General features: G+C 46.3%; 1 protein-coding gene and 2 long non-coding RNA genes across 5 annotated transcripts; 1 reads left to right on the top strand and 2 right to left on the bottom strand.

Moving 5' to 3' along the window:
* Position 1: 1 nt before the first annotated feature.
* LOC135293083 (uncharacterized) lies at positions 2-1,584 on the bottom strand. Its single transcript, XR_010355216.1, has 3 exons — positions 1,268-1,584; positions 589-1,119; positions 2-387 (listed from the first exon to the last, which is right to left on the bottom strand). It is a non-coding gene; the product is annotated as an uncharacterized LOC135293083 (long non-coding RNA).
* A 117-nt stretch (positions 1,585-1,701) lies between these two features.
* Positions 1,702-11,592, top strand: LOC135293070 (serine/threonine-protein kinase PAK 3-like). Its single transcript, XM_064407078.1, has 13 exons — positions 1,702-1,902; positions 2,799-2,836; positions 3,238-3,360; positions 3,878-4,000; positions 4,227-4,407; positions 5,362-5,425; positions 7,226-7,274; positions 8,421-8,533; positions 9,057-9,174; positions 9,813-9,912; positions 10,346-10,542; positions 11,130-11,267; positions 11,415-11,592. Exons 1-13 carry the CDS (start codon positions 1,827-1,829, stop codon positions 11,502-11,504), a joined length of 1,410 nt encoding a protein of 469 aa, XP_064263148.1. The 5' UTR covers positions 1,702-1,826; the 3' UTR covers positions 11,505-11,592.
* Positions 11,593-12,146: 554 nt separating this feature from the next.
* On the bottom strand, positions 12,147-22,986 carry LOC135293089 (uncharacterized). Of its 3 annotated transcripts, XR_010355223.1 has the most exons (5): positions 18,391-22,986; positions 16,833-18,030; positions 16,513-16,600; positions 14,901-15,107; positions 12,147-12,668 (listed from the first exon to the last, which is right to left on the bottom strand). It is a non-coding gene; the product is annotated as an uncharacterized LOC135293089 (long non-coding RNA). The 3 variants fall into 3 exon arrangements; XR_010355222.1 differs by having other exon boundaries at positions 16,513-18,030; XR_010355224.1 differs by having other exon boundaries at positions 14,973-15,107; positions 16,513-18,030.
* Positions 22,987-23,363: the final 377 nt, after the last annotated feature.

The following is a 23,363-nucleotide window of genomic DNA, read 5'->3' as shown; positions in this document are numbered from 1 at the left end:
GGCTCCAGACACAGGTGTGGAGCATTGCCTCTGGTGTGCATGGGATCAGTGGCCGCTGCTGGGCTGGGATACAGGCCTGGGGGTGTGGGGCGTGCCGAGTGGGGCATCGCCTCACCAGAACAAGGCTTGATCTGCCCCCTTCCCCACATACAAGCCCCTGAAAAGTGTTGAGCCAGCAATCTCCTCTAGTCTCTCACAACAAGGTGTCCAGGTTCCTGTGCTTCTTGGCTGTCAAGACTCCACAGATTTGTGGCTGGATATTAAGTAACTTGGACATTTATTCCTTCCAAAAGCAGCAGCATGAGGGTTGTTTATTCTTTCTAAGGCCTTCCCTCCATTCTATGTCCTCTTCTTGAGGTAGTCCTTGTAAAGCCTCTCCTCTCTCTCCTTCTCCATGACAATGGAAAGGGACAATGGAGAAAACAATAAATGAGAGGTTAAAACTATTAGAGTTACAATGTAGTGAGGAAATAAAAAGCAGTGCACAACAATAAGAAGAAAATTGTTCAAAAGGGGTAATTGCTTAAGCAACAAAGGTGAAGTGTCACATGAGGCCCCTGGAACAAAGACAGGATGGCGAGGGCTTACAGAATGGTTCTGACGGCAGATGGGGGCTGCTGGTGCTGCCTGGAGCAGCTGTGCACCTGCAGTGGCAGTTTCCTGCTCCCTCTCTGCAGCAGGGATGGTGGCAGTGGCGATGGTGATGGGTGTCTCTCTGTCCCTGCAGAGCTCTGTTTGGCATTGCCACTGCCATCAGTCTTCCACACTGGGCATGTGTGTGGGAATGGGATCTGCCACTTTGCTGCCTCTTCCTACCACCCTGCTGGGCTCCACTTGGCTTGGCTGGACTCACTTGGGATCAGTGTCACCACTCTGGCTTGCCTGGTTCTGTTGCAGTGGAAAAACAGTCCCACATGCCACCCTGGCCCTGATGGTTTCAGCTGTGTGTCAGAGCTGCCACTTCCGTGCCACCCATTTCAGCCCCGCCTCCTGAGCAATATTGTGGAAGGAGAAAAATGGGGGAAAAAATGGTGGTGGTGCTTTGGTCCCAAGGCCTCCCTGTTAGAGTGAGTCAGACAGAACGATCCTCCTTGCATTTGCTGTCATGGCATTTCCCTGCTGAAATCACACCCGTGGCTATGATGTAAAATTTTTTTAATATATAGTATTGAATAATATAATATACATACATACATATACATATATATATATATATATATATATATAAAATATATATAGAGAAAGATCCATGACCATGTCTCTGTACCTAGGAGAAACCTCTAAATGTAATTAAAGCAGTGCTTCTTCTCCTTGTTTTCTGATTTCTAGAACAAAGGAACAAGCCTTCTGATTTTTGCTCAGCAGAAATAGTGGCCAAAGACCACTAATGTGGTTCCTCACATCCTGGTCCCTTCTCAGTGCTCAGCTTCTCAGTGTGGGCTCTAGGGGCTCACTGTGTTTCTACTCTTACATGCATTGAGCAACAGGTGATGGACTAGGAGGGCTTTTTGTGTTGCTTTGTAGCAGAGGAGAACTTTGCAGGCTTTTTTTTGCATTAGGTGTAGAGCATGTCTGGTTCTATGCATGAATTCACAATCCAGCCTAGGGCGGCTGCTATTGTGATGTCAGCGGCCGCATCCCGGCGTTGTCAAGGCAAAGTTGCTGTGCCGAGGCCTGGAAGGGCTCAGTGTGCAGAGCAGCTCTGTGGCACGCTCACTGCGGGCAGAACCTGCTGATCGACGAGGTCTCTGCCAGCAGGACTCAGAGTATTTTTGATTTTCCCACAGGCGTTGTCTGCTGCAGACTTGAGCAGTGCTGCTCGAGCCATGGAGGGAGTGTGTGCTGCAGTTTGCACAGCTTTTTCCGTGGCTTATTCTGGGTACTTTCTCACCCACCTGGCACGTAAGTAGATGTTGCAGCATATGGAAACCAAAATGCCACAAAGAGGCCTTTGGTTGGGTAAAGCCGCTGTCAACAGCTCCAGCCAAGAAGGGGGTGTCTCTAGCCAGTGGGGATTGGGCAGCATTTGTAATGTGGCCTGCAGGGATTCTACTCCTCCCATGGCACAGCCTGTGGCTATGGAGTTTAGAGTCTCCTCAGTTTGCTGGCTCAAGGAAGACAACTTCCAGGATAGGAAGAGTGGGAGAGCTTGTCAGGAGTCCTTGTAAAAGCTGTGCACTGCTCTCCAGGACTAAGGGAAAGTCCCTCAGTTCAAGTCTTCTTGTCTATATTCCCTCATCCCAGCATGTGCCTGTGGACCTTGACACTTCCTGCACACTAAAAGAGCCATGTGTTCTGTGATGAAGTCACAGAATCAGCTTGGAAAAGGCCTCTGAGATAGATATTTCAGAGGAGTTCTTGTATGCTCCCGAACCCTGGAGCTGTTCCTGTGCTGTGTCACGATAGAGCTGCCACCCTGGTTAAGGGGCACTTGGGTGAAGCTTTTCTGGGGAAAGGCTCCAGTGAGCTCATGGCAATTGCTGCATGCAATCTCTTGAGAAAACTGAAGCACAGGAAAGGGAGGAGCTGTAGCTCCTGCTGGGTGGGGTGGGGCAGAAGCAATGATTGTTACAGAACCACTGGGCCTTTCTGAGTCTCAAGTTTCTATGGGTTGAGTGGCCATGGAGGACAAGGAAGTATTTTGTGCTGTTGACTTGCTTGCTGTGTGACACAGGGGTTGCAGCTGGAGTGGTGTAGTGAAAGCAGAATGCTCTGTCTTTGGGTTGACTTTTTGTGGGCTTGCCCAGCACAGGCAGTTTTCTTACAGCATCTGGTTGTTTTTCCCTTCTGTGTTGCAGGTCACATCACCCGTGCCTGGAGAGAATCCAGTCTTTGGGTGAGTGGGAAAGGAGCCTCTGGCCTTGGTAGCATTTGACAATTGTGGAGCAAGCTGTGAGCTGGGCCTGTTGCAGTCCAGTGCCAGCCTGGTTAGATGAATGAAACTACAGTCCAGGCTCTTTGCAGCAAGAGCAGCAGCAGCAGGAGGAGCCCAGGCTGTTTTCTCCAATTCCTTTTCAGAGCTTTTAAGCAGCTGGAAGTGGGGTTGCTTTGTGATTTAAGCCATGATGGAATTTGTCCTGCACAAGACAGTGCAGTCCCATCTAATTGTGCCTTTTCACTTCAGTGGGAACAACTTAGAATCCCATTTCTCTGCAGATGATTTCTCCTTAGTGCATCTGGGTCTAGAGCTGAACATAGAAAAGGTCACTTGTCCCTCACACTGCTGTCTGTCTGCAGAGCCCAGCACCAACCTCGGAGGATCCTCTGGCTGCGTGTCTTCCTGCAGAAGAGGCCAAAGAAGAGGAAGATGCTCCCCAAACTGCGCCTGCTGCCACTGCAGGGCCTGAGCATCCAGCATCAGTAAGTGGCAGCTCTGGGTCGTGCTGTGGCTGGAGCAAAGCATAGCTGCAAGTTTCTGATCAGACAGCACCTCCTGTGCCTGGCTGAAGATGCTGTGGGCCAGAATCTTTCCAGCCCTTCCCCCAGTCAGTGGGGCCTGGAAAAGAGGAGTGGAACTTGGATTGTTTATGCACCAGCTTCCTACTGTTCTGAAAGGGGCTGTGAATTTGTCTTAGCAAGAGACAAGAGGTAGCATTAGGATGTCTTTGGATGCTCCTGGGGTACAAGTGAGGCCCTTGGTGGCCAGTGGCTGTGCAGGCTCCCTGTCCCCTGTGAGGAGAGCAGTGCAAAGATGCAGTTCACAAGCTTGCAGGATATGAGGAGGCACTGTCCCCAGCAGGGACCTGGCCCTCCCCACAGAGCAGCTAAAGTCAGTAGCTAAAGAAGAGCTGAGCTGCAGCGGGGCCTGTAGCTGAATATAGGTAAGGTGGTGAATGACAGGTTCTTTCCTGTCCCTCATGCTGCTGTCTGTCCACAGAGCACAAGGGCAGCGTCAGCACCTGCTCTGGCAGCCTCTGTACCTGAGGATGAGGCTGAAGAGGAGGAAGGTGCCAATGAACCTGGCCCTGCTGTCAGCCCATGGCCGGAGCAAACAACACCAGTAAGTGCCTGCTTTGGGTAGCAGCGTCTTTGGTGTCATTTTGTCTGTCATGTAAAAGCAGCCTTTGGATTTTGTGCTTTGAGCTGTTGAAGCGGGTGCACAAGCTGAGAGGTGAAGAGCCCTGGGTGTGGCCAGCAGCATCTTCCTAGGGGCTTGCATTTGAAATGGGATGGGAGGGGCATCTCTGCCAGCCACATTTGTAACCCAAATTCATTTCTTGTCCCAGAGCTCCACCTCTTCTGTCCTGGCACCTGCACGAGCTGCAGCTGAAGGCTCGGGAGAAGGCTCCAGTGCCCAGGCTGGAAGCTCAAGCACGAGCAGCTCGTGCACCTGGAGCACGACCAGCTCATCTGGCAGCAGAGAGCAGCAGCAAGAGAGGACAGAGGACAAGTACCTGGCCATGCTGAGTAGGTCCTTTGTGATCCTCGTGTGCCGGAGCAGTGCCTTGTGTGCGCGTGTGTCAGCGTGAGCTGTCCCACCTCCTGCTCCTCCTCAGCTGAGTGCCAGGTCCTGAGGCCTCCTCCACACAGGACCTGTTGTTGTGCTCTGAGGTGGTGAGGGATCAGCAGGGTGTTGCTCCTGCCTCTGAGAGCAGCTCGGCCTGGTTTGGCTTTGCCTGAGCTTCCCTGTGGGCAAAAGGCCAGGCAGAGATTGTTTCTGGCTGAGCAGGAGGCTGTGACCTCGCGAATGAGTAGGCCTCAAGGAGCTCCTGCGGGGCCCAGCTGCTGTGGGCACGGCCAAGGTCATCTTCAGCACTCAGCCTGTCCTAAAGGCTGAGGGACCTAATTCGTGAGGCCATCACAGTAGCTTATAACATGAGCTGCTGCTCCTGAAAGGCTGAAGGGCAATGTTTAGGCAAAGTCCTGCTTAAAGCTGGAGATCTGGGCTCTGCTGGAAGCACTTTGCAATATTATTCCTGTTCTGGAGAGGGCAGCTGATGACAAAAATTGATTCCAGAACCCAAGATGCCTTTGATGTTTGCAAGGATGAAAGCTTGTGTTGAATGTGGCAGAGTGTTCATTGCCAAGAACAGGAAGGTTTTGTTTTTCCTGTTGCCCTTAATGTTTATAGACAACAATCACTTCTCTTGGTTAGAGTTTTCTGATCCCTGTCTCCTCTGACTGTTTCTCCGTGTGCTTAGATTTTACTTCAGACTTTTAGTTTTGTGCAGGCCATCTGTGCTGCAGGGCTGCTTGTCTTGCTGCTGCTGTTTTTGAGGTGGTGCTGGTGCGGTGGTGTTGTTGTTTCCCGACTGACTGAGTTGAAAGGGCCCAGTGTCCCGGAGAGTGGGGCTGCCTTTGTGACCTGCTGCAGGGTGGGATTTCTTTTGAAGTGAGCATCTTTCCTTGGGATTTTTACAGAGATGCTGGTGAGCGAGGGAGATCCTGAGGCTAAATACACAGAACTGGAGACTATTGGCAAAGGGTGAGTGCAGCCACAGTTCCTTCTTCAAAGGGAGGGGCAGTGTGTTTTGCTGGTGTCCCATCTCCCCAGAGTGACATCAGGCAAGCTCCAAAGCTGTTCAGACACTGCGTTAAGATGATGCCAGGTGATCTCTCAGTGCTGGCCAGCATTTATAGCTGTGGTCCAAAGGCACAGCAGAGGCACCTGGATGCTGGAAATGTCTTGTCTGTGGCAAAGAGCAGCACCTGGCAGCTCTCCTGTCCCTCAAGTGTGTTTGCACCTGTTTGCCGCTTTTCATAGGAGAAATAATTTTTGAGTGTCTTGAAACAGTACAGAATACGTGGGAATGAAATGAGGAGAAACCTCATTGCCTCAAAGGTCAAGGTAGCAGCTGACAGCTGTCTGGGAACAGCTCTCAGTAACATTTCTTTCCAGTATTTTGCTGAAAACAAGATTCAGTGGTCAGGATGACCACCACCTAGTCTAGAAGCCAAAAGCAGAAATGAAAGCAGCAGCTGTCTTTTGTGGCTGAGATGGCAAAAGACAAAGATTCAGGGGAATGCCCAGTGTCAATGCACCCTAGAGGAAAAGGCATCATCTGCCTGATGGCAGACCCCTCGTGGATCCTGTGAGCTTTAGGCCTTTGCTGCAAAGAATCCACCAAACTGCTCCCCTTGAAAGCAAGCTCTGCTGACTGTAGATGGGATTGACTTGCAGCATTTTCTCTGGGTAGGCTGTCCTGATTCAGGGCAAATTTGGCAGGAAACCTCCAGAAAGCAAACCCACGTGGCCACTTCCCCCAGCCGATTAGGGAACAATTTCCTTGGAGAGAAGTGGAAAGAAGTTGTTTGTTTAACAGGCAAAGCACTTCCCAGCATACAAAATGAACAATCATGGATGACAAAACTCATTTCCTGCTCTGAAGAGATGGCAAGTTCAGAAAGTCTCTCCTGGGGGTTGTCATTCTCCAGTGCTGGTAAAGGCTGCAGAGTAGGCCCTGGTGGGCTACAAAGTGTGAACTCTCGGTGTTTTGCCGGGTCCCAGTCTGGAGCAGGTTTGAATGGTTCCAAGAAAAGGGAAAGAAAAACAGTAAAGGGAAAACTCAGACTGCCTTAGCTAGCTAAACTAACTAAAAAGCAAAAGGAGTGTGGTGTGTGGCCCCATCTGTGCCCAGACAACAACACTGGAGTTCTGTGTTCCAGCAGACTGCGGGGGAGAGTGCAGCTGATAACAAAACTCTGTGCTCCCTCTTCTCCTGACACCTACTGTCTGATCCAGTCTTGGAGGCACAGAATATAACATCCAGTATAAACAGAACAGGTGACTGGGGGTACAAGCATCATAACATCACCCCAGAACAGAAGCCAAATGTACAAGAAGTCACCAGAAAAGTGGAGTCCTTCCAGTGTCTGGTGCACAGAAGAGAAGCAGCTGCCAATGGCTCTGGACCCAGAACACAGCTGCCTAAGGATCCTGTGTTTTGAGGACTTCTCCATTTGTGTGTGCAGCAATGGAAGGCTTTGCCTGCTCTGGCTGTGCCTGGACACTATTGTCCTTGCAAGCTGGAAAAGGGATCTGTGTCTGCTTGAGTTTGGCAGACAGACTCCAAGGAGAGGTGTAAGGAGACCCAACTGGCAAATTCGTGGAAGAATCAGACACATGCACAGATAGAGAAAGAGAAAAGGGAGAAAAGACCCATAGAAGAATCTGTCGTGTTCCATTTACTGTTTTCCCCAGGACTTTTTTCCCGTTGGGCTGCAGTGTTTTGCACTTGCAGGGACTAAAGGACTTCTTCTTTCTCTGCTGCTGTTTTGTTTCTAGGGGTTTCGGCACTGTGTGCATGGCAGTGGAGACTGCCACAGGAGAAGAGGTAAGCCTCAAGCAGCGCCGCAGCTTCTGCAGCTCTCGAGTGCTCTCCCCTCTGCTGTGAACATTGGCTGAGCTTTGGGTCGCCAGTGGAGCTTTGCTGCAAAGGCAAATGGAGTGCAGAGCAGTGTCTGCCTGCCAAATACAGTGGGGACAGATTTTGTCCTTCTCAGCTGCCCCAGAGGATGCAAGGAGGCCAAGCGGTGTCTTTCAGAGGAGGACACAGGGCTGGGTCTAAGTGCCCAGGTGGTGTCTCAGAGCATGGCACTGCTCTTTGGGGCTGCAGCATTCCTGAATTCTCATTTCAGGCTGTTAGCCAATACATGGGAATCATGCTGGTAGTTCTGCAGCCACCTGCAGTGCTGCCCTTGGGATCTGTGCTTAGAGAGAGAGAAAGGTCTGCAAGGAGTGTCTCAATGGCCTGAGTCCTGCTCAGAGCCTGGTGTACATCCCTAGAGGATCGAGGCAGGGGTTATTTCTTTTTACAGTCAGGCAGTAACTGTAAATATCAGTGGTGTGAAGTAAAGTATTTTAGTGGAATAATATGCAAATTCCTGAAGTGAGGAATTGCTAGGATTGTCTTTTTTGGAGGTGTCCTTAATGATGTTTTCATCATCATGGCATTTTTTCTGTGAAATATGTAGGGTTGTATTTCTTAGGGGGAATAACCCTCAAGATGTTTTTAGGACACAATTTTATCTGTCATGTCCGTAAGGGTTTGCTTTGTAGTTGTGCAATGGAGAATGCCAGTGGTTGGTGGAGTAATGATCAAGCCCCTAGAAGTGCCCAAGGTTTCCCAGCAGTTTTGCTCCATTTTTACTGGCACAGAATCGATTCCTTCTTGCAAGAGGTGTGTCAATGTCAATGGGAATGATAAAGGAAGGCCCTGGGGAAGACTGTGGGCACAGTGAGTGTTGTTAGAGCTTTGACGTGGAGAGCTTAGACTGTGTTTCTCCCAGGTTTACAAGGCAAAGGATATCTGTCACTCTGTCCTGGGAGGTGCCCAAGCACTGGGTCTGATGTCCAGTCACAAGGCAGTTTGGCCCAGCCCAGCTGGGGCTGCTGTCATCCCATAATCACTGTCTCCATCATCCCCTTGTGGACCTGTGCCACATGCTTCTTTGGTTCATGGCTTTCCATGTTGTTTTAGGTGGCCATCAAGAAAATTAGTCTCCTGCAAGAGAGCAGCAGCGAGCTGTGCCTGAATGAAATCCAGGTCATGTGTGGCACTAAGAATGCCAACCTTGTGAACTATGTAGACAGGTGAGTGGTTCTGCTGTTCTGCCATGAAAGGTCATTCACATCCTGCAAGCCAGAGGTGCAACCACTCCTTTGGGCACTGGCAAAAGAGGATGGAGCTGTTAATTCCTGTTTCTGGGCTGATCTACAGCATCTTGGGAAAAGATTGCATTGGGGCTGCTTTCATCTTTCCTGGCATACCTTGCTTGAAGGGTGCTTTCAAAGACAGGACTGGGCCCTGTCTTACTGAGTCAACAGCCTCCAAGTTCCTGTCCTCTCTCCACATTGTTTTGTTGGGTTTGGGGTTTGATTTTTCCCCTGGGTCTGAAGTGCTGACAAAGCACTGTCTATTGTATTTCCCTTGGCCTGTTGCATTGGTGTGGATACCGAGCAGTCTTTTAGACTGCACAGATTTCAAGTCCTGCAGAGCATAGTGAATGACTACTCACTTCCTCCTGTGTTCCTCTGAGAGACACACAGAAACAAGAATCCATCAGGTTGTGTAAGTGCGTGCGTTCATCTCCAGGCTGTTGTTTCCTCCTTTCAGCTACCTGGTGGATGAGGAACTCTGGCTGGTGATGGAATACATGGACGGAGGTTCTTTACACGATGTTATTAGGGAGACTCGCATGGCAGAAGGAGAGATAGCAGCTGTCTCTCGGGAGGTAAGGGATGGCACTTGTGCTTCCCATGGCTTGGTCAGGATGGTCCTTCCAAATGGGTGAAAAGGAGAGGAGAGATTTCATCTTCCAAGCCTTTCTCTTATGTCCTTGGCAGTAGCAAGAGCATCTGAAGTGCCTGCCAGTGTCCCTGCCCTTCTTCTAGTGTGTTTGTCTTTGCCTCTCTAAACACTTGCCTGGAGCCTGTGTGTGCTGCACTCCTTCCCTGTAAGGGCAAAGGCACTGGTGGCGCAAAGTGAAGCAAGGAGCAAAGACAAAGAGATACTGACAGGAGTCTCCCAGAGCTCAGCCTCAAAGGAGAGCCTTGCACCCAAAGTGGTGTTTGCAAAAGCATCCACTGCTGTCTGGCTGGAGAGAGCACAGCCACTGCAGCAGGGCTCCTTCGGTCTGTGTTTGCAGGGCACTGGCCAGAGGAACAATTGCCCTTTCTCTTTCAGAAGCAAACACACCCTCACTTAGAAAGGCACTGCTGTTCTCGTGGTGGAGCAGCAGGCTCTTGCCCTTGCCAGCAGCCTGTCCTGCCATGGCTCACCATCCCCCAGGAAGTCAGTGTTGCAGATGTGCCACTTTGCTGCCTGTGGGATGAAGTCCACTTAGGCTCGTGTTTCTTTTTCCTCTCTCAGTGCCTGCAAGGCCTGGATTTCCTGCACTCCAAGCAAGTGATCCACCGAGATATCAAAAGCCACAACATTCTCCTGGGCTTGGATGGATCAGTCAAGTTGGGTGGGTGTTGCTGGCCAGTCTCAGCCGTGGCGGGCTGCGGTGTGGGGCTGCCTTTGGGTGGCTCCAGTTCCCTGCAGTGGGGCCTGTGGCAGTGCAGGCTGCCCTGCTGCAAGCACAGAGCACAGCCACAAGGTGCAGGGAGGTGTTGCTGGGAAAAAGGGGTCAGGGGTGGCTTTGGGTTGTGTGTGTCCCTTCCCAAGCAAGGCAGTTACAGTCTAATAGCTTCAGGGGACTATAATCCACTGCCTGAAACTGGGGGCTTTGGCTAAGTGGCCAATTCCGTATTTCCTTGGCTGCAGGCCCGAGGAATGGCAGCATGGCCCCTTTACAGCTGGGTTCCACACTGCCTTCTTGGACATTGGTACAGTGGGGATTTCTTTTGTTTGCTTTCCTAAGTCACGCTGGCTTGATCAGAGTGGTTTTTCCTCCTCAGCTGATTTTGGCCTTGCTACTCAGCTTACTGCTGAGCAGAACAAACGGAGATCAGCTGTTGGAACGACTTACTGGATGGCGCCAGAAATTTTCACCAGGAAGCCCTACGGCCCCAAAGTGGACATCTGGTCCTTTGGCATCGTGGGGATCGAGATGGTGGAAGGAGCGCCTCCGTACCTGATGAAAACCTCCCGCACGGTACTCTGCAGCTGCTCTCAGACACTACTGTCACCCTAACAAAATCTGCTCCCATTCTTCTGCCTGGGAAGCTTGCCAACAACTGAAAATGATAGGTTCCAGGCTGCACAGTCTCTCGTGCTTCTTGGCCAGATCATCCCCTTGCCATTTTTGTGCATGAACAGGACCTAAAAATCAGGATGCCTTTTGCTTGGCAGAAGCTTTGCCTAAGGGAGCAGTGAGCAGTGCTGAGCTGCATTTTATGGAATAATCCTTGGAAATAGTAGAGTTAGACCAAAGTCCTTCTTTTAAAATGCCTGTAGAGGTGGTGTCAGTGCTCAGAGAAGCAAAGTGTGCTTTTGCTGATGGAGCTGCTGCTAATTCCAGCATCCAGTGAAATCAGGGGTCAAGGCAAGAGCCTTTGCATACTGGACTGGCTATGGCTGCCTCTGGCTTTGGGTTGTTTTAGTAGGGCTAGGAAAGGTATCTGCCACCCTGTGGCAGGGAGTAAAGTGCCACTGGAGAGTGGAGCTTGTCCAGTGGGGTCTGTGTGAGCAGTTTGGGGTGCGAAGCAGACAGGTAGAGTGTGGCATTTCCTTCTTCTCTAGGTTCAAGAGCTGATAAGCACCGGCCCCCCCCTGAAGCTGCAGAAGCCCAGGCAGCAGTCGGCGTGGCTGCGAGACTTTCTGCACTGCTGCCTGGAGAGGGACGAGGACAGGCGCTGGTCTGCCCAGGAACTTCTGCAGGTAAAGGCAAAGCGGCGGCAGGTCCTGGATGTGGAGAGAGAGGTGCACAGAATGCCCTCCTTTCTGTATCTTTCTGGTAGCCAGAGAAAGCCTGCTTCAGCCTGTGGGGAAAGTAGAAGTTCATTGCTTCTTTTTCTCTTTGGGCAGCATCCGTTTGTAACATCAGCCAAGCCAGCCTCCTCCCTGACACCTCTGATCATGGCCACGCAGCAGTTCATGGCCAACAGGAGATACTAGCCCTGGAAGAGGCCTTTGTTGTTGTTTGTTGTTTGAAGTTTGTAGTTTGTAGTTTATAGCTCGTAGTTTGTAGTTTGTTATGAGTGATAGTCAGAATAAATACTATAATAAATACATAAACCCTTCGTGTTGGAAGCTTCCTTTTGTTCTCACCCTGTGAATAAGCTCTAAATTTGCTTCTGAATGGTCAGGTGTTTCTGCTATGTGGGAAGACCCATGGATGGGGTTTGTGGCACGGTTTGTGAGCAAAGATCTTTTTCCTTCCTCGCCTCCAGGCCACAGCCTCTTGTGGAGATACAGGCTTGCAGCTGTGACTAGAGGAGCAGAGCAGGGCAGAATGGAGCAGAGCAGTGGTGTCACTGCTGGGGATGCTGCTGTGCCTGTGGTTGTGTTGCAGCTCTTGGGAAAGGTTGGGAGCGTCTGTGTTGCTGTGGGCAGAGGGGGAGGGAGCCGGGCTTCTCCACAGGCTCAGGTGCATGTGAGTGTCCAGTGGGAAGACAAGTTCTGCCACGGGAACTGATGCCAACACAAGGGAGTACTACACATACTTGCCTTGGTGGAGTAATTTCATGCTTTGCTCCGAGGAGCTGGCATGAAGTCTGAAAATTTGCTGAATGTGGTAAAAAGATACAGCTTTGGCGATTTGAACAAAAATAGGGTGTTTATTTAAAGAGGAAAAACAAAAAGGGAGGTAAGGAAAAAGAAGAAAGGAAAGAAAGAAAAAAGGATAAAGTCCCAAGCCCAAGGATTGAGGAAATCTCTAGCTGAACTGGCGTTTGGCCCCAAGGCAAGAACCCAAGGGCATTGCAGTGAATGCACTTAGTCTGCCCTCAAATCTGGAAAAAGGTCTCTAAAAAGAGATATTGACTGAAATCTGCAGTGTGGGGTCCCCTGCTGTAGCTAAGTCACAGTCCCAGGAACAGTAAAAGACAGCAAAGACAGCTCTTCAGGCCAGGCTGCCCCTTTGATGTTCTCAGTTCCCTCAGTCTGTACTTGCAGTTCTGCCCCCATAGTCTCAGGTGATTGGTGCTAGTAGATGATGAGGTAAGATCTTCTTTCCCAGAGTGTGCTGTCACTGGGGTGGGATGATCTCTCTGAGGTTTTTGATGGGAAGCTCTCTCATTAGTATGCACCATTGCTGTGGCATCAAGTTACCAGTTCAACCTGGAGTGGGTTAGAAATTGTCTGTAAAATGCTGCATGCTGTTGGTGAGAGGAAACTGCACTGGGACCTTTGGAAGTATAAGGCTACTAAAAAGAGATCATTAAATTTACAAATAATGTAATTAGGTTAAGAACAAAGGATTATAAAAATAATATAGTTCTTATTTTGCTACCTATTTTAACAGGACTGTTAAACATTCAGTTGGGATCTACTGAATAGCTAGTATAACTTGATAATGATTTTATATTATTTACTTCATTAATTTGAACACTTTTATTTGATCAAACTAGTAACTTTAAACAGTTATAAATGCAAAAGCTAATTAACAGTTACAAATATAAACCAGTCACAAATGCAAAAGCCATGTAAGGGATTTTATAAATGACAGTTCCTCCCTCTATCTCTTATGTTAGTCGTTGGCTTTTGCATTTACATAAATGTAAAAGTTCTTTGTTGATAGCGTTTAATTGTTTAAAATTAATCTAAACTTGCTGGGCCTTTTTACCCGTTTTCCTATCGCTTTTGATTGGATTGAAATTTATGATTTTCTTGACAGTAGGCATAGAATGTTGTCTCGTTTGAAGATTTTGACTAGCGAACATGCTTTGTACTACTGAGGTAATTAGATGAATGAAACATGGGATTAAGCAGGGGAGAAAGAGAAGGCTAACTAAGGAAACTCCAAAAATAATTAAGGCTTTCTTCCACCACTCCCCAGAGAACATGTTTTTCCACTATTCAGGTGTAGTGAGGGAAAACCGGACTGGAACACGTGTAAGCTTTCTGATGTTTTGGGTAATTTTAGTAATAGTTTCACCATGGTCATCAATATGCAGGCAACAGTCTGATGTGTTGAAATTGCCGCATATTCCACCCTCTTTGGCTAATAAATAATCTAGGGCTAAAGAGTTTTGATATACAGCTGTTTTCATTTGCTTCTGTTGGGCGTTGAAAAAATCAATTGCACTCTTGGCCTGATTAGATATGACTTGAATCAGGGCTTGTAGTCTAATAATGCGATTTAGCATGTAAATGGGAGTTTGATAGCCCCAGCTCCCATCCTGAGCCCAAGTGGCAGGTCCGTAAGTTTCTAAAATTCTCTCTGGTGGCCCACTCTTCCTCGCCCCATTGTTGCATTCCCCCTATTTCATATCTTTTTTGTCTCTTTAATTTATCATCTAGGGGAACTCCTAGCTGGTTTCCAGCTGCTTCTGATAGTAGAAAGGGGCTAGGTCGTATTGCTCCTAAGGTACAATTGCCACACCAGTGAGAAGGGAGTTTAGAATATGCTCTTTGCCCACAATTCCAGTATAAACCGTGGGGGGCCTCCCAAAAATGTGAAGGAGTGATGAAAGTGGAGGTCCAATACTTAGAAACTTGGGGTAATACTGAATAAAGGCTGGCTTTTAGGGTCCCAGCACTGATAAAGTTGTTCATTGGGATGTAATATGCAGTTCTTGTTTCTGATTTTCTTCTTTGACTAAAAGGTATGTGGTTCGTTCAGTATCCACCACATCTTGTGATCCTCAGTTAATAAATATCTTTTACAGGTAGTTTCTACAACTTCCTCAGTGTACCTTTTTCCTTTTCTCCAGATACATTCTTCTCCAAGAACTGTGTCCCTCAATAGCCAATTGTCTTGATCTCTTGGAGTTTGGGAGGGGAAATAATTTAGTTTAAGTCATTTGAGGGGTCCAGTACTGACTCCTTGTGAGGCCAGGCTTCTGATTTGAAGGTGCCTCCACAAACCCAACAATTGGTTATATTTTGATTTTTACTAATTTGTTCTGCTAAAACAATAAATAAGTTTTTATTGGTAGCTAGTGGATTGTCCTCTTTTTGTTTCTCCCTTTCAGTTATTAGAACTTCTCGAACCAAATCAACTTCACAAGCTTTTTTCTTTTTTAAAAAAAATCTTCCTTTTAGGCTATATAATTAAAATTGACATATAGCCAATTCTCTTGATCAGGACATTCTCCATTCCTTTTCTGGTTTGCATTTCCAATATTTCTACCAATCCACTGATTTTTGCCTGATTGTCAGTATCTACTCAGTGTCATCATATTATAACAAAAGGGATTTACAAAAGTATGTGCCTGGAATGAGTGTTTTATGAGGTAGGAGTTCCCTTTGGTCAGGTACACTGTATGTTAGCATTGGTGGCAGCAGACGCAGGCTCTGACAAGGGGGATCTACTGGATCCAGAGGGAGAGTATGAGGAGTAGGGCGCACCTTCCCTTCCCTCGCTCAGGGATCAGTGGGAAGATTGAAGTGCCGTGGTACTCTCTGATAGGTGGTGCAGACCTTTCAAGCTCTCTGGTTTTTCTCCTGGGTTCGAACCCCTTGGTTGTCATGGGAGTGTACCTGGATGCAGGAAGGGACCTAAGTGCAGGAAAGTCCTTCCTCGAACTGGCCTTGGTTCTATTCATGTTGTTTCTCCTAAGGAAATTAAAAAAAAAAAAAAAAAAAAGACGTAGTTATTGAGAGGAAAGGTCATTCCTCAGGGAAATGATACTCTTCACTGGTGGAGAAATGGAATTGAAAATTTGTAATAACTTGTTAAATAGTAACTACAACATCCATTAGATTCTTTTCTGTAAAACAGTGAGAGAATAACAATTGATATAATAATTTCAGGGATAACACTGGGGAGGACTGTTGTAGACAGTAGTTCATGGAGGTTTCTCATTATCTTGCGGTGGTGTTACTGGACCTTTTACTTGGCTGATGGAAGTGCACCCTTTTTCCTGTGTTTGGATGGCTGTCTCTGTGGTCAGTTGAACTTGGAAAGGACCTTCCCCTGATGGAGTCAGGGATTGTTCCTTCCAGCATTTAATAAGTACCTAGTCTCCGGGGCAGATCTTATGTAAATAGAAGTCTAAAGGAACGTTCTGGGGTACAAGACCTCTCTGCATTAAGTCTTTTAGATTCTGGGCAATCATTTGAATATACCTTTGCACATTTCTATTTCCTCACTCTTTGGCAGTTACTTGATGCAGGGTGGCTAAATAGGGAAGCCTGTATAACATTTCATATGGGGAACAACCTAAGTCAGCTCTGGGTTGGCTCTGGATTCTGAGAAGGGCAAGGGGTAGGCACTTTATCCAAGTCCACTTCATTTCTAACATCAGTTTGGTCCGGGTTGTTCTAATAGTCTGATTCATGCGTTCTACCCTTCCCGAACTTTGAGGGTGCCAGGGGTATGTAATTTCCAAGTTATTCCAAATTGTTGAGCCAATTGTTGCAATACTAATGGTGTAAAATGGGTACTTTGGTCTGAATCAATGTTATTTATAATTCCATATCTTGGGACTGTCTATTCTAGGATTACCTTACTTACTGTTTGAGCAGTGGCATTAACAGTTGGAAATGCTTCAACCCCATTGGTAAGGTGATCTACAATCACTAAGAAATACTTCCATCTTTGGGCATGGGGCATTTCTGTGAAATCAATTTGAATACTTTGGAAGGGTCTAATTGCAATTTCAATTCTTCCAGGTCTCGTTCTCCTCATTAATTTTCTGTTGACTTTTTGGCAAATTATACAACCTATGGTAATTTGATTAGCTAATTCATCAATTCCCCGACATCCAAAATTTTGAAGAAAGTGACCTGCTAAAGCTTTAGATCCCCAGTGCGTGGATTGGTGGAAGTTCTGTAAAATTTCTCGAGTGAGCTCTTTATTTAACATTTGGTGGCCATCAGGAGGATGCCACCGTCCCTCGGAATCTTCCTTTCCACCTAGTGATATGAGTTTCTGTTTTTCATCATCTTTAAAAATAGGGATGGGAAGAGTGTTGTGTGGTGTACTCTCGGGTGTGTGTCTTGGATAAAATCTGTATACCTTTACTTCCCCCTCAAAAGCAGCCTCCTTTGCAGCATGGTCTGCTAGGATGTTTCCTCTAGTTTCTCCAGAGATCCCTTTTGATGACCTGGAACACGTACCATTGTAATTTCTTTCGGTAACTTAAGTGCCTCTAAAATTTTTAATATAAGTTCTTTGTGTAAAACGTCTTTGCCCTTAGATGTGGGAAACCCTCTTTCAGCCCAGCTTTTCCCGAATGTGTGGACTACTCCATATGCATATTTAGAGTCTGTATAAATGGTTCCAATACCTCCATCTAGTCTGTACAATGCTTTTTCCAAAGCATCTGATTCACATACCTGGGTAGACCAGGAAGGTGGTAGTTTTCCTTTTCTGTCATGTACAGTTCTTTTCCATCTCTGGTGGAGTATCCAGAGGACCTCTTTCCATTTACAACTCTAGATGATCGGTCAATGAACAGGATTTCTCCTTTATCTAATGGGCTCTCTTGGAGGTCTTCTCGAATTTTTGTTTGCAGGTTTATAAAAACTATGCAGTTGTGCATGAGATCTTGTTTTTGGGGATTCCACATAGGAACTGTGCGGGATTGGTGTGGGTGGTTGTTTTCAGGGTTACATTTGTGGAATGGATGAGGGTGCTCCCATATTGTGTAATATGAGAGTCTGTTAGCCATTTGGCTGCTCGTTGTTTAAGAATGGTTTGGATGGAGTGTGATATGTATTCTATCAGATTTCTCTCAAATATAAGTTTTTGGCTGGCTGTTACTAGGGTGGCTGCTGCAGCGATTGATTGGATGCATGCTTGCCATCCTTGGGACAGAGGGACCAACAATATGGACAAGTAGGCTACAGGTTTATGGAATCCTGACCACTCTTGGGCCAAGACCCCATAAGTAATTCCTATATAGGTTTAATGTATAGGTGAAAATCTTCTTCTAGTGAAGGAAGAAAGAGAACTGGGGTCTGAATCATCTTTTGCTTTAAATTTTCTAAGTTTTTATTATCCTCTTGGGTCCAATTAATAGGTTCTGATGTAGTTAATTTTTCATATAAAATTGTGATACTTTGTGTGTATTCATCAATCCATATTCTACAATACCTCCTTAAGCCTAATAATTGTCTAACCTCGCTCTTTTTTTGTGGAGGTTGTAAATTTAAAATTCCTTCTATCCTTTCAGTACTCAATTTTCTGGTACCATGACCAATTACATGTCCAAAATATTTTACTTTGGTTTATCAAATTGTAATTTGGATTTAGATACTCTTAGTCCATTCTCTCCTAGAAGGTTCAGTAATTGATTGGTGCCTAATTTTACAGTGGATTCTTGCTCTCTGGAGAGTAGTATGTCATCTACATACTGTGATACTTGTATTCCTGAGGGTGGAGAAAAGGAAATGAACAGGCTCTCCAAGACCTGACTGAAGAGTGTGGGAGACTCCATGTACCCTTGCAGCCGCCAGGTCCAGGTGAGCTGCTGTTTCCTTCCAGTGTCTGGATCTTCCCAGGTGAAGGCAAACAGGTGTCTAGAAGGAGAATCTACAGGGCATGACCAAAATGCATCCTTCAGGTCAGTTACTGAGAACCAAGAGTGCGTAGGTGATAACTTAACAAGGTGTAAGGGTTTTGTACTAACAGGCACACAGCTTGCACTCTTTTATTTACTTCACGTAGGTCTTGAAGTAGCCTGTAGTTATTGTCAGGCTTTTTAATAGCAAGAATGGGGTGTTGTATGTGGAAGTACATGGCTCTAGTATGTTATCATGTCACAGTTGGGTTATTATGGGTTTTAGCCCATACCTTTTGGTCTTTGTAAGGGGGTGCTGGGGTACTTTTCTGGTTTAATGTCTGGAAGGAGATTCATTACAATGGGTGTAAAGTTCATTTTATCCCAGTTACCTGGTCAGGCCTACACTGTAGGATTAATCAGTTGTTCATCTTGTGTGGATAAAGTAAACAATTTGACCTTCATCCTTCCTTCTTGTGGAACTACTCCAACTTTCAAAGGTATCTGGAGATCCCGAGCAAGTAAGTTGTTACCTGCTGGAGGCAGAAAAACAAATCTCCCTTTCTGGTTAGTCCGTTACCCTTTATAGTGACATTCTTAATGATGGGAATGGGAAAGGATTCCCCTTTAACAGCACAAATATTGAAAGTGTCTTTGCTTATGGCACATGCATTTGGTTTTTCAATTACACAAGTTGTCTCTGCTCCTGTGTCTACTAATAATTCCATTAATTGTTCTAGGAGTCCTATCCTTGATTTTATCAAGGGCTCTTGAAGATGGATTTTGTGCCCCAAGAAGAAAAGCTCCTGACCCCTTCAATTCTCTGAGGGCTGATTGTCCACTCGGAGAATCTCTTAAGTCCCTCAATGTCTTAAAACAGCAGGATTGCATATGGTCTTCTTTCTTACAATAAAAGCAAATAGGTTTCTTTAATTTAATATTCTCCCCATCCTGCCTAATTGGTTTAGGAATTTGGACAGCAGCCATCATCTTAGCTTTAGTCTTCATTTTCTCTTCATTTCACCTGGCATAAACTTCTTGTGCTTCAGCTAATAACTCATCTAAACTTCTTTCTGGCCATGCATCTAATTTCTCTAATTTCCGTTTTATGTCAGGCCAAGAATGTAACACAAAGTGGACCTAGAACATTGTCTTCCCTCCTTCACTATCTAAATCTCTTTCTAAATATAATTGGATGTTATTACTTAAGCGAATTATACAGTCAGTTGGGCTCTCATCTTTTTCTTGTTCATCACCAAAGGCTTTCTTCATGTTATTAACTCTGGGGACTGCCTCTTTTATTCCCCTTAAAATTCGGGTTCTGTATTCTGCTATACTTTTTCTTCCCTCATCTGAGTTAGGGTTCCATTCTGGATCTGTTAATGGTAATTTCTTCTCTCCAGTTGGTCCTAAATTATGTTCTCTGTACAATATATTGATCCCTGCAGTCTAAATAACTTTTCTCTTCTCTGGAGAGAAAAGGTTTGCATGATTGAATTTAATTCTCCCCAAGGGTAAATCCTAGGCCCTAAGAATTGGTCAAATTGTTCTGACAAACCTACTGGGTCACTGAATGATATCTCCATTTCCTTTTTAAAATGCCTCACTTCTGAAGAAGTGAGGAGTGCATTTCCATGTCCTATTCCACCTTGTGCACCCCCCATTGGGACCTCTCTGAGGGGTGGCACCTTTGTTTTATCTTTACTGCTGGAGCAGGAGGAACATTTTTGTACTGCCAGGGTTCTCCTTCGAGTGAAGAAGGCTGGACCTTCTTGATTGGATGGAACTTCCTGCATGGCTGAATTTGTAATTTGCCTGGAGGAGGATGATAGATTATATGTTTCTTCTGATGTCCACCTCTACTTCAACTTCTTCAGCCCTCTCAGTTACATGACTCATTTGAAGCCTCCAACAACTCAGCTGCAACTGCAGCTGGTTCGTTAGGAGGTGCAGTAGCGGGGAGGAAATTTAATAGGACCCACCTTGGCTGATTGGTTTTCCTTGTTGTGTCTTTATCATTGATCGTTACAGAGAGAATTTGGTTTGTTTTATCTCTTTCTACTTCGTTTTTGATGTTCCAATATTTAAACCAGACCTCCACATATTGCAATTCAATTGTGTCTGCAGTTAATTTATTTTGGACATAATTGTAAAGTACTTTGCAAATCTGCATCCCGGTAGACCCATGCTTCGGCCAGCGAAGACCTTGTTTTAATTTCTTCTTTGGCCATTCAAACATGCAATGCACAATCTTCAGCTGTGGGTCTTTATAAGCTGATGTCCTTCCCATTCTTTTAACATGGTTCCCAAGGGATTCTCAGGGAAGATTCTGTATTTCTGTAATTGCTTGTTGTTCTTCCTATGCTTTTGTCCCATTCTGATATTATGGGGGGAAAATAAATTAATAAATATTTAATTAACCAAGGTGAGTATAATGATTTGAATAGAGATGCTGTATTACAATGTTGAAAAAAATGAAACCTTGGGAATTAAAAAGAAATTAAAACTAAACCACTCAATATGGCTGTTGTCCATCTGTGGGAAAAGGTATGATCCCTCCCTGTGGGTATGATCCTGTGTGGGTGGATCATTGGGCCTTTCCAAAAGACAAATTAGAAGCACTCCACGCCCTAGTGTGAGAACAATTATTAAAAGGACACATTGTACCATCAACTAGCCCCTGACCCCTGTCTTTTTATAAAAAACCTGGCAAAGACAGATGGAGGTTATTACAAGACTTTTGGAAAGTAAATGATGTTTTAGAAGACATGGGCCCCTTGCGACCAGGCCTCTCCTCACCTTCTGTGCTTCCCAGGGACTGGCAGCTCACAATCCTTGATACCAAAGACTTTATTCAACATCCCTCTCTGTCCTGCACTCCCAAATTCACATTTTCGATACCAATCATCAACTGTCAAGAACCCTTTAAAAGATATCATTAGGTCACATTGACACAGGGAATGAAAACTTCCCCTGTTTTATGTCAAATGTTTGTGGCTGGGATTCTATCTCCAATCAGGAAAGCCTTCCCTGAAGCTATAATTCTACATTACATGGACGACATTTTAATTTGCTCCCAAGACAAGACTTACCTTAACACAGCGATCAGAAAGACTATGACAGCAGTTAAGATGCAGGTTTTGATATGGCTCCTGAAAAACCCAGTACACCTCCCCATGGAAATACCTTGGATTCCTAATCAGTCAGCCAGCCATTACTCCCCAAAGTGTCTCCATCAAAGATAACGCTCAAATGCTAAGGGATATACAACAGTTGTGTGGCTCCATCACCTGGATCCGACCACTGCTTGGACTCACGAGAGAAGAGCTGTGCCCATGACCTGACTTCCCAGCGCATCTTAACTCCCGATGCCCACGACGCGCTGCGAAAGGTAGCACCTGCTATCTCATCTCGAAAAGCACACCATGTTGACCGCTCTCTAACCTCCCAGTTTGCTATTCTTGGTAAATCCCCACATTTCCAGGCACTGCTTTTTCAGTGGGACCCGTCTTCTACAGAAAAATTGTTAATTATAGAATAGGTATTTTTGCCACACCAAAAAAAACTATTACAATCCCTCAAGAGCTTTTAGCTCAATTAATCATTAAGGGCCGGAACTGCCTCCGAACCCCTGCAGCGTGTGACCCAACATACATTTGTCTAGCATTTCAGCTACAGAAAATGGAATCCCTATTACAGACAAATTAACACCTTCAGTTTGCTTTAGACAGCTATCCTGGACAAGTCTCTATTCATTATCCAAAACACAAGCTACTAAAACAAATATTCCATCTAGTCCCAAATTCTCTAAAAGGTAAGGTTCCTCTTAAAGCCCTCACAGTTTTTACAGATGGCTCTGGAAAATCACACAAATCGGTTATCACTTGGAAGGATCCAAACACTCAGAAGTGGGAGTCGGATGTTCAAGTCATTGAAGGAACCCCCCAAATTCCTGAGTTGGCTGCTGATGTCAGAGCATTAAAAAAATTCCTTTTAATCTAGATTAACAACCTTTTAATCTAGTAACTGATTTGGCCTATATTACCAGGACAGCTAAAAGGACAGAACACTCCATGCTAAAAGAAGTGTCTAATCAACAATTATTTGGCTTGCTCTGCAAGTTGGTATGGCTTGTCTCCCACTGGGGAATCAGAAGGCAGATCTTCTAGCTGTGACTGGTAACACCAATCACAGTCCCATGTACTGGGAAAGGTGCAGCAGATGCTGCCCAAGGCTTTGTTGTGCTGCTGCCCTAAAATAAGGAATTCTGGAGCATAACGTTGACCCAAAAAAGCAGCAGCACCACCAAAATGGGTTTCGACTCTCTACAAATCGGTTTCTCAAGGGCTGGCACCCTCAGATTCCTATCAGACCTTTCATTCCCCACTGCTTGCTAACATCAGCCATCTGGGCTGCCTTCATGGAGATGCTGCCAAATTTTAGAGATCTTTTGTAGCACCCCAGCGTATCCCCAAGAAGGAGCTGCCACTGCTATGGTACCTTTAATACTTTCCTTACCGGCAAAGAGCAATTTGCTTCACAGAGACAGACAGAGAGAGGGAGAAAGAGAGATTATTTTGGGTAGGAGAAAATGGGTAATCACGTGTCTTCACTAGTGTGAGTGAATGTAAAAGCCATGCCCTAGACATGTGGGGAGGAAAACCAGAGATAAATAGATGTTAGGCAGAGAGGTAGAAATAATACATGAGGAACTAGAGATAGGCACGTATTTATCCCATCCCCTTAGGGCTGTAGGAAAGGGGAGTATTTTCCTCCAAGTGCTGGGTTGGCAGCCTGCCGCAGCCCACTGCCATATCCAGCCCTTTTCTCAGCTCTTCTGGGTTTGGAAGAATTTGCTTAGGCCGATAGATTTTTGGGGTGGACGCTGCGAATTCCAGCTTTCTGAGAGGAAGGAAGCACTGATAAGGATTCTTTGATTTCCAGACTGCGGGCAAACGGAAGAGGAGCAAAAGCCCTCCCAGGAAGGAGACTGGGGAGACCGGGAAGAGAAGCCGCAAGCGGGCTGGCAGCGCGGAGTGTCCCTGCTGCCAACCGCGCCAGCCGCCCCAGCCGTCGGGAGGCCCCTTTCCGTGCGGGCAGTGCCAACGGTGCGCAAGCTCCTCCTCCTTCTGCTCCCAGCTGCCCCTTTGGCCTAAAGCACGCTGACCCTTTCCAAAGGCACCACAGGGCAAGCTGAGGCCACTTGCAGGATCGCCCCTGGCAGCCCTGCTCAAGCTTACAGCCCACTTGACACCCAAACAGCTTCGTTCAAACCCAGCATTCCCAGTGAAACCTTGCCATGCCCCAACAAGACACAGCTGATACAAGCAGGAACACATGCATCAAAGCTTGCTTTGATGCTGCT

Source organism: Passer domesticus, unplaced genomic scaffold, assembly GCF_036417665.1.
Source record: "Passer domesticus isolate bPasDom1 unplaced genomic scaffold, bPasDom1.hap1 HAP1_SCAFFOLD_67, whole genome shotgun sequence".
Classification (NCBI taxonomy): Eukaryota; Metazoa; Chordata; class Aves; order Passeriformes; family Passeridae; genus Passer; species Passer domesticus.
The sequence above is the reverse complement of the archived record's forward strand: the minus strand, read 5'-3'. Positions and strand labels throughout refer to the sequence as shown.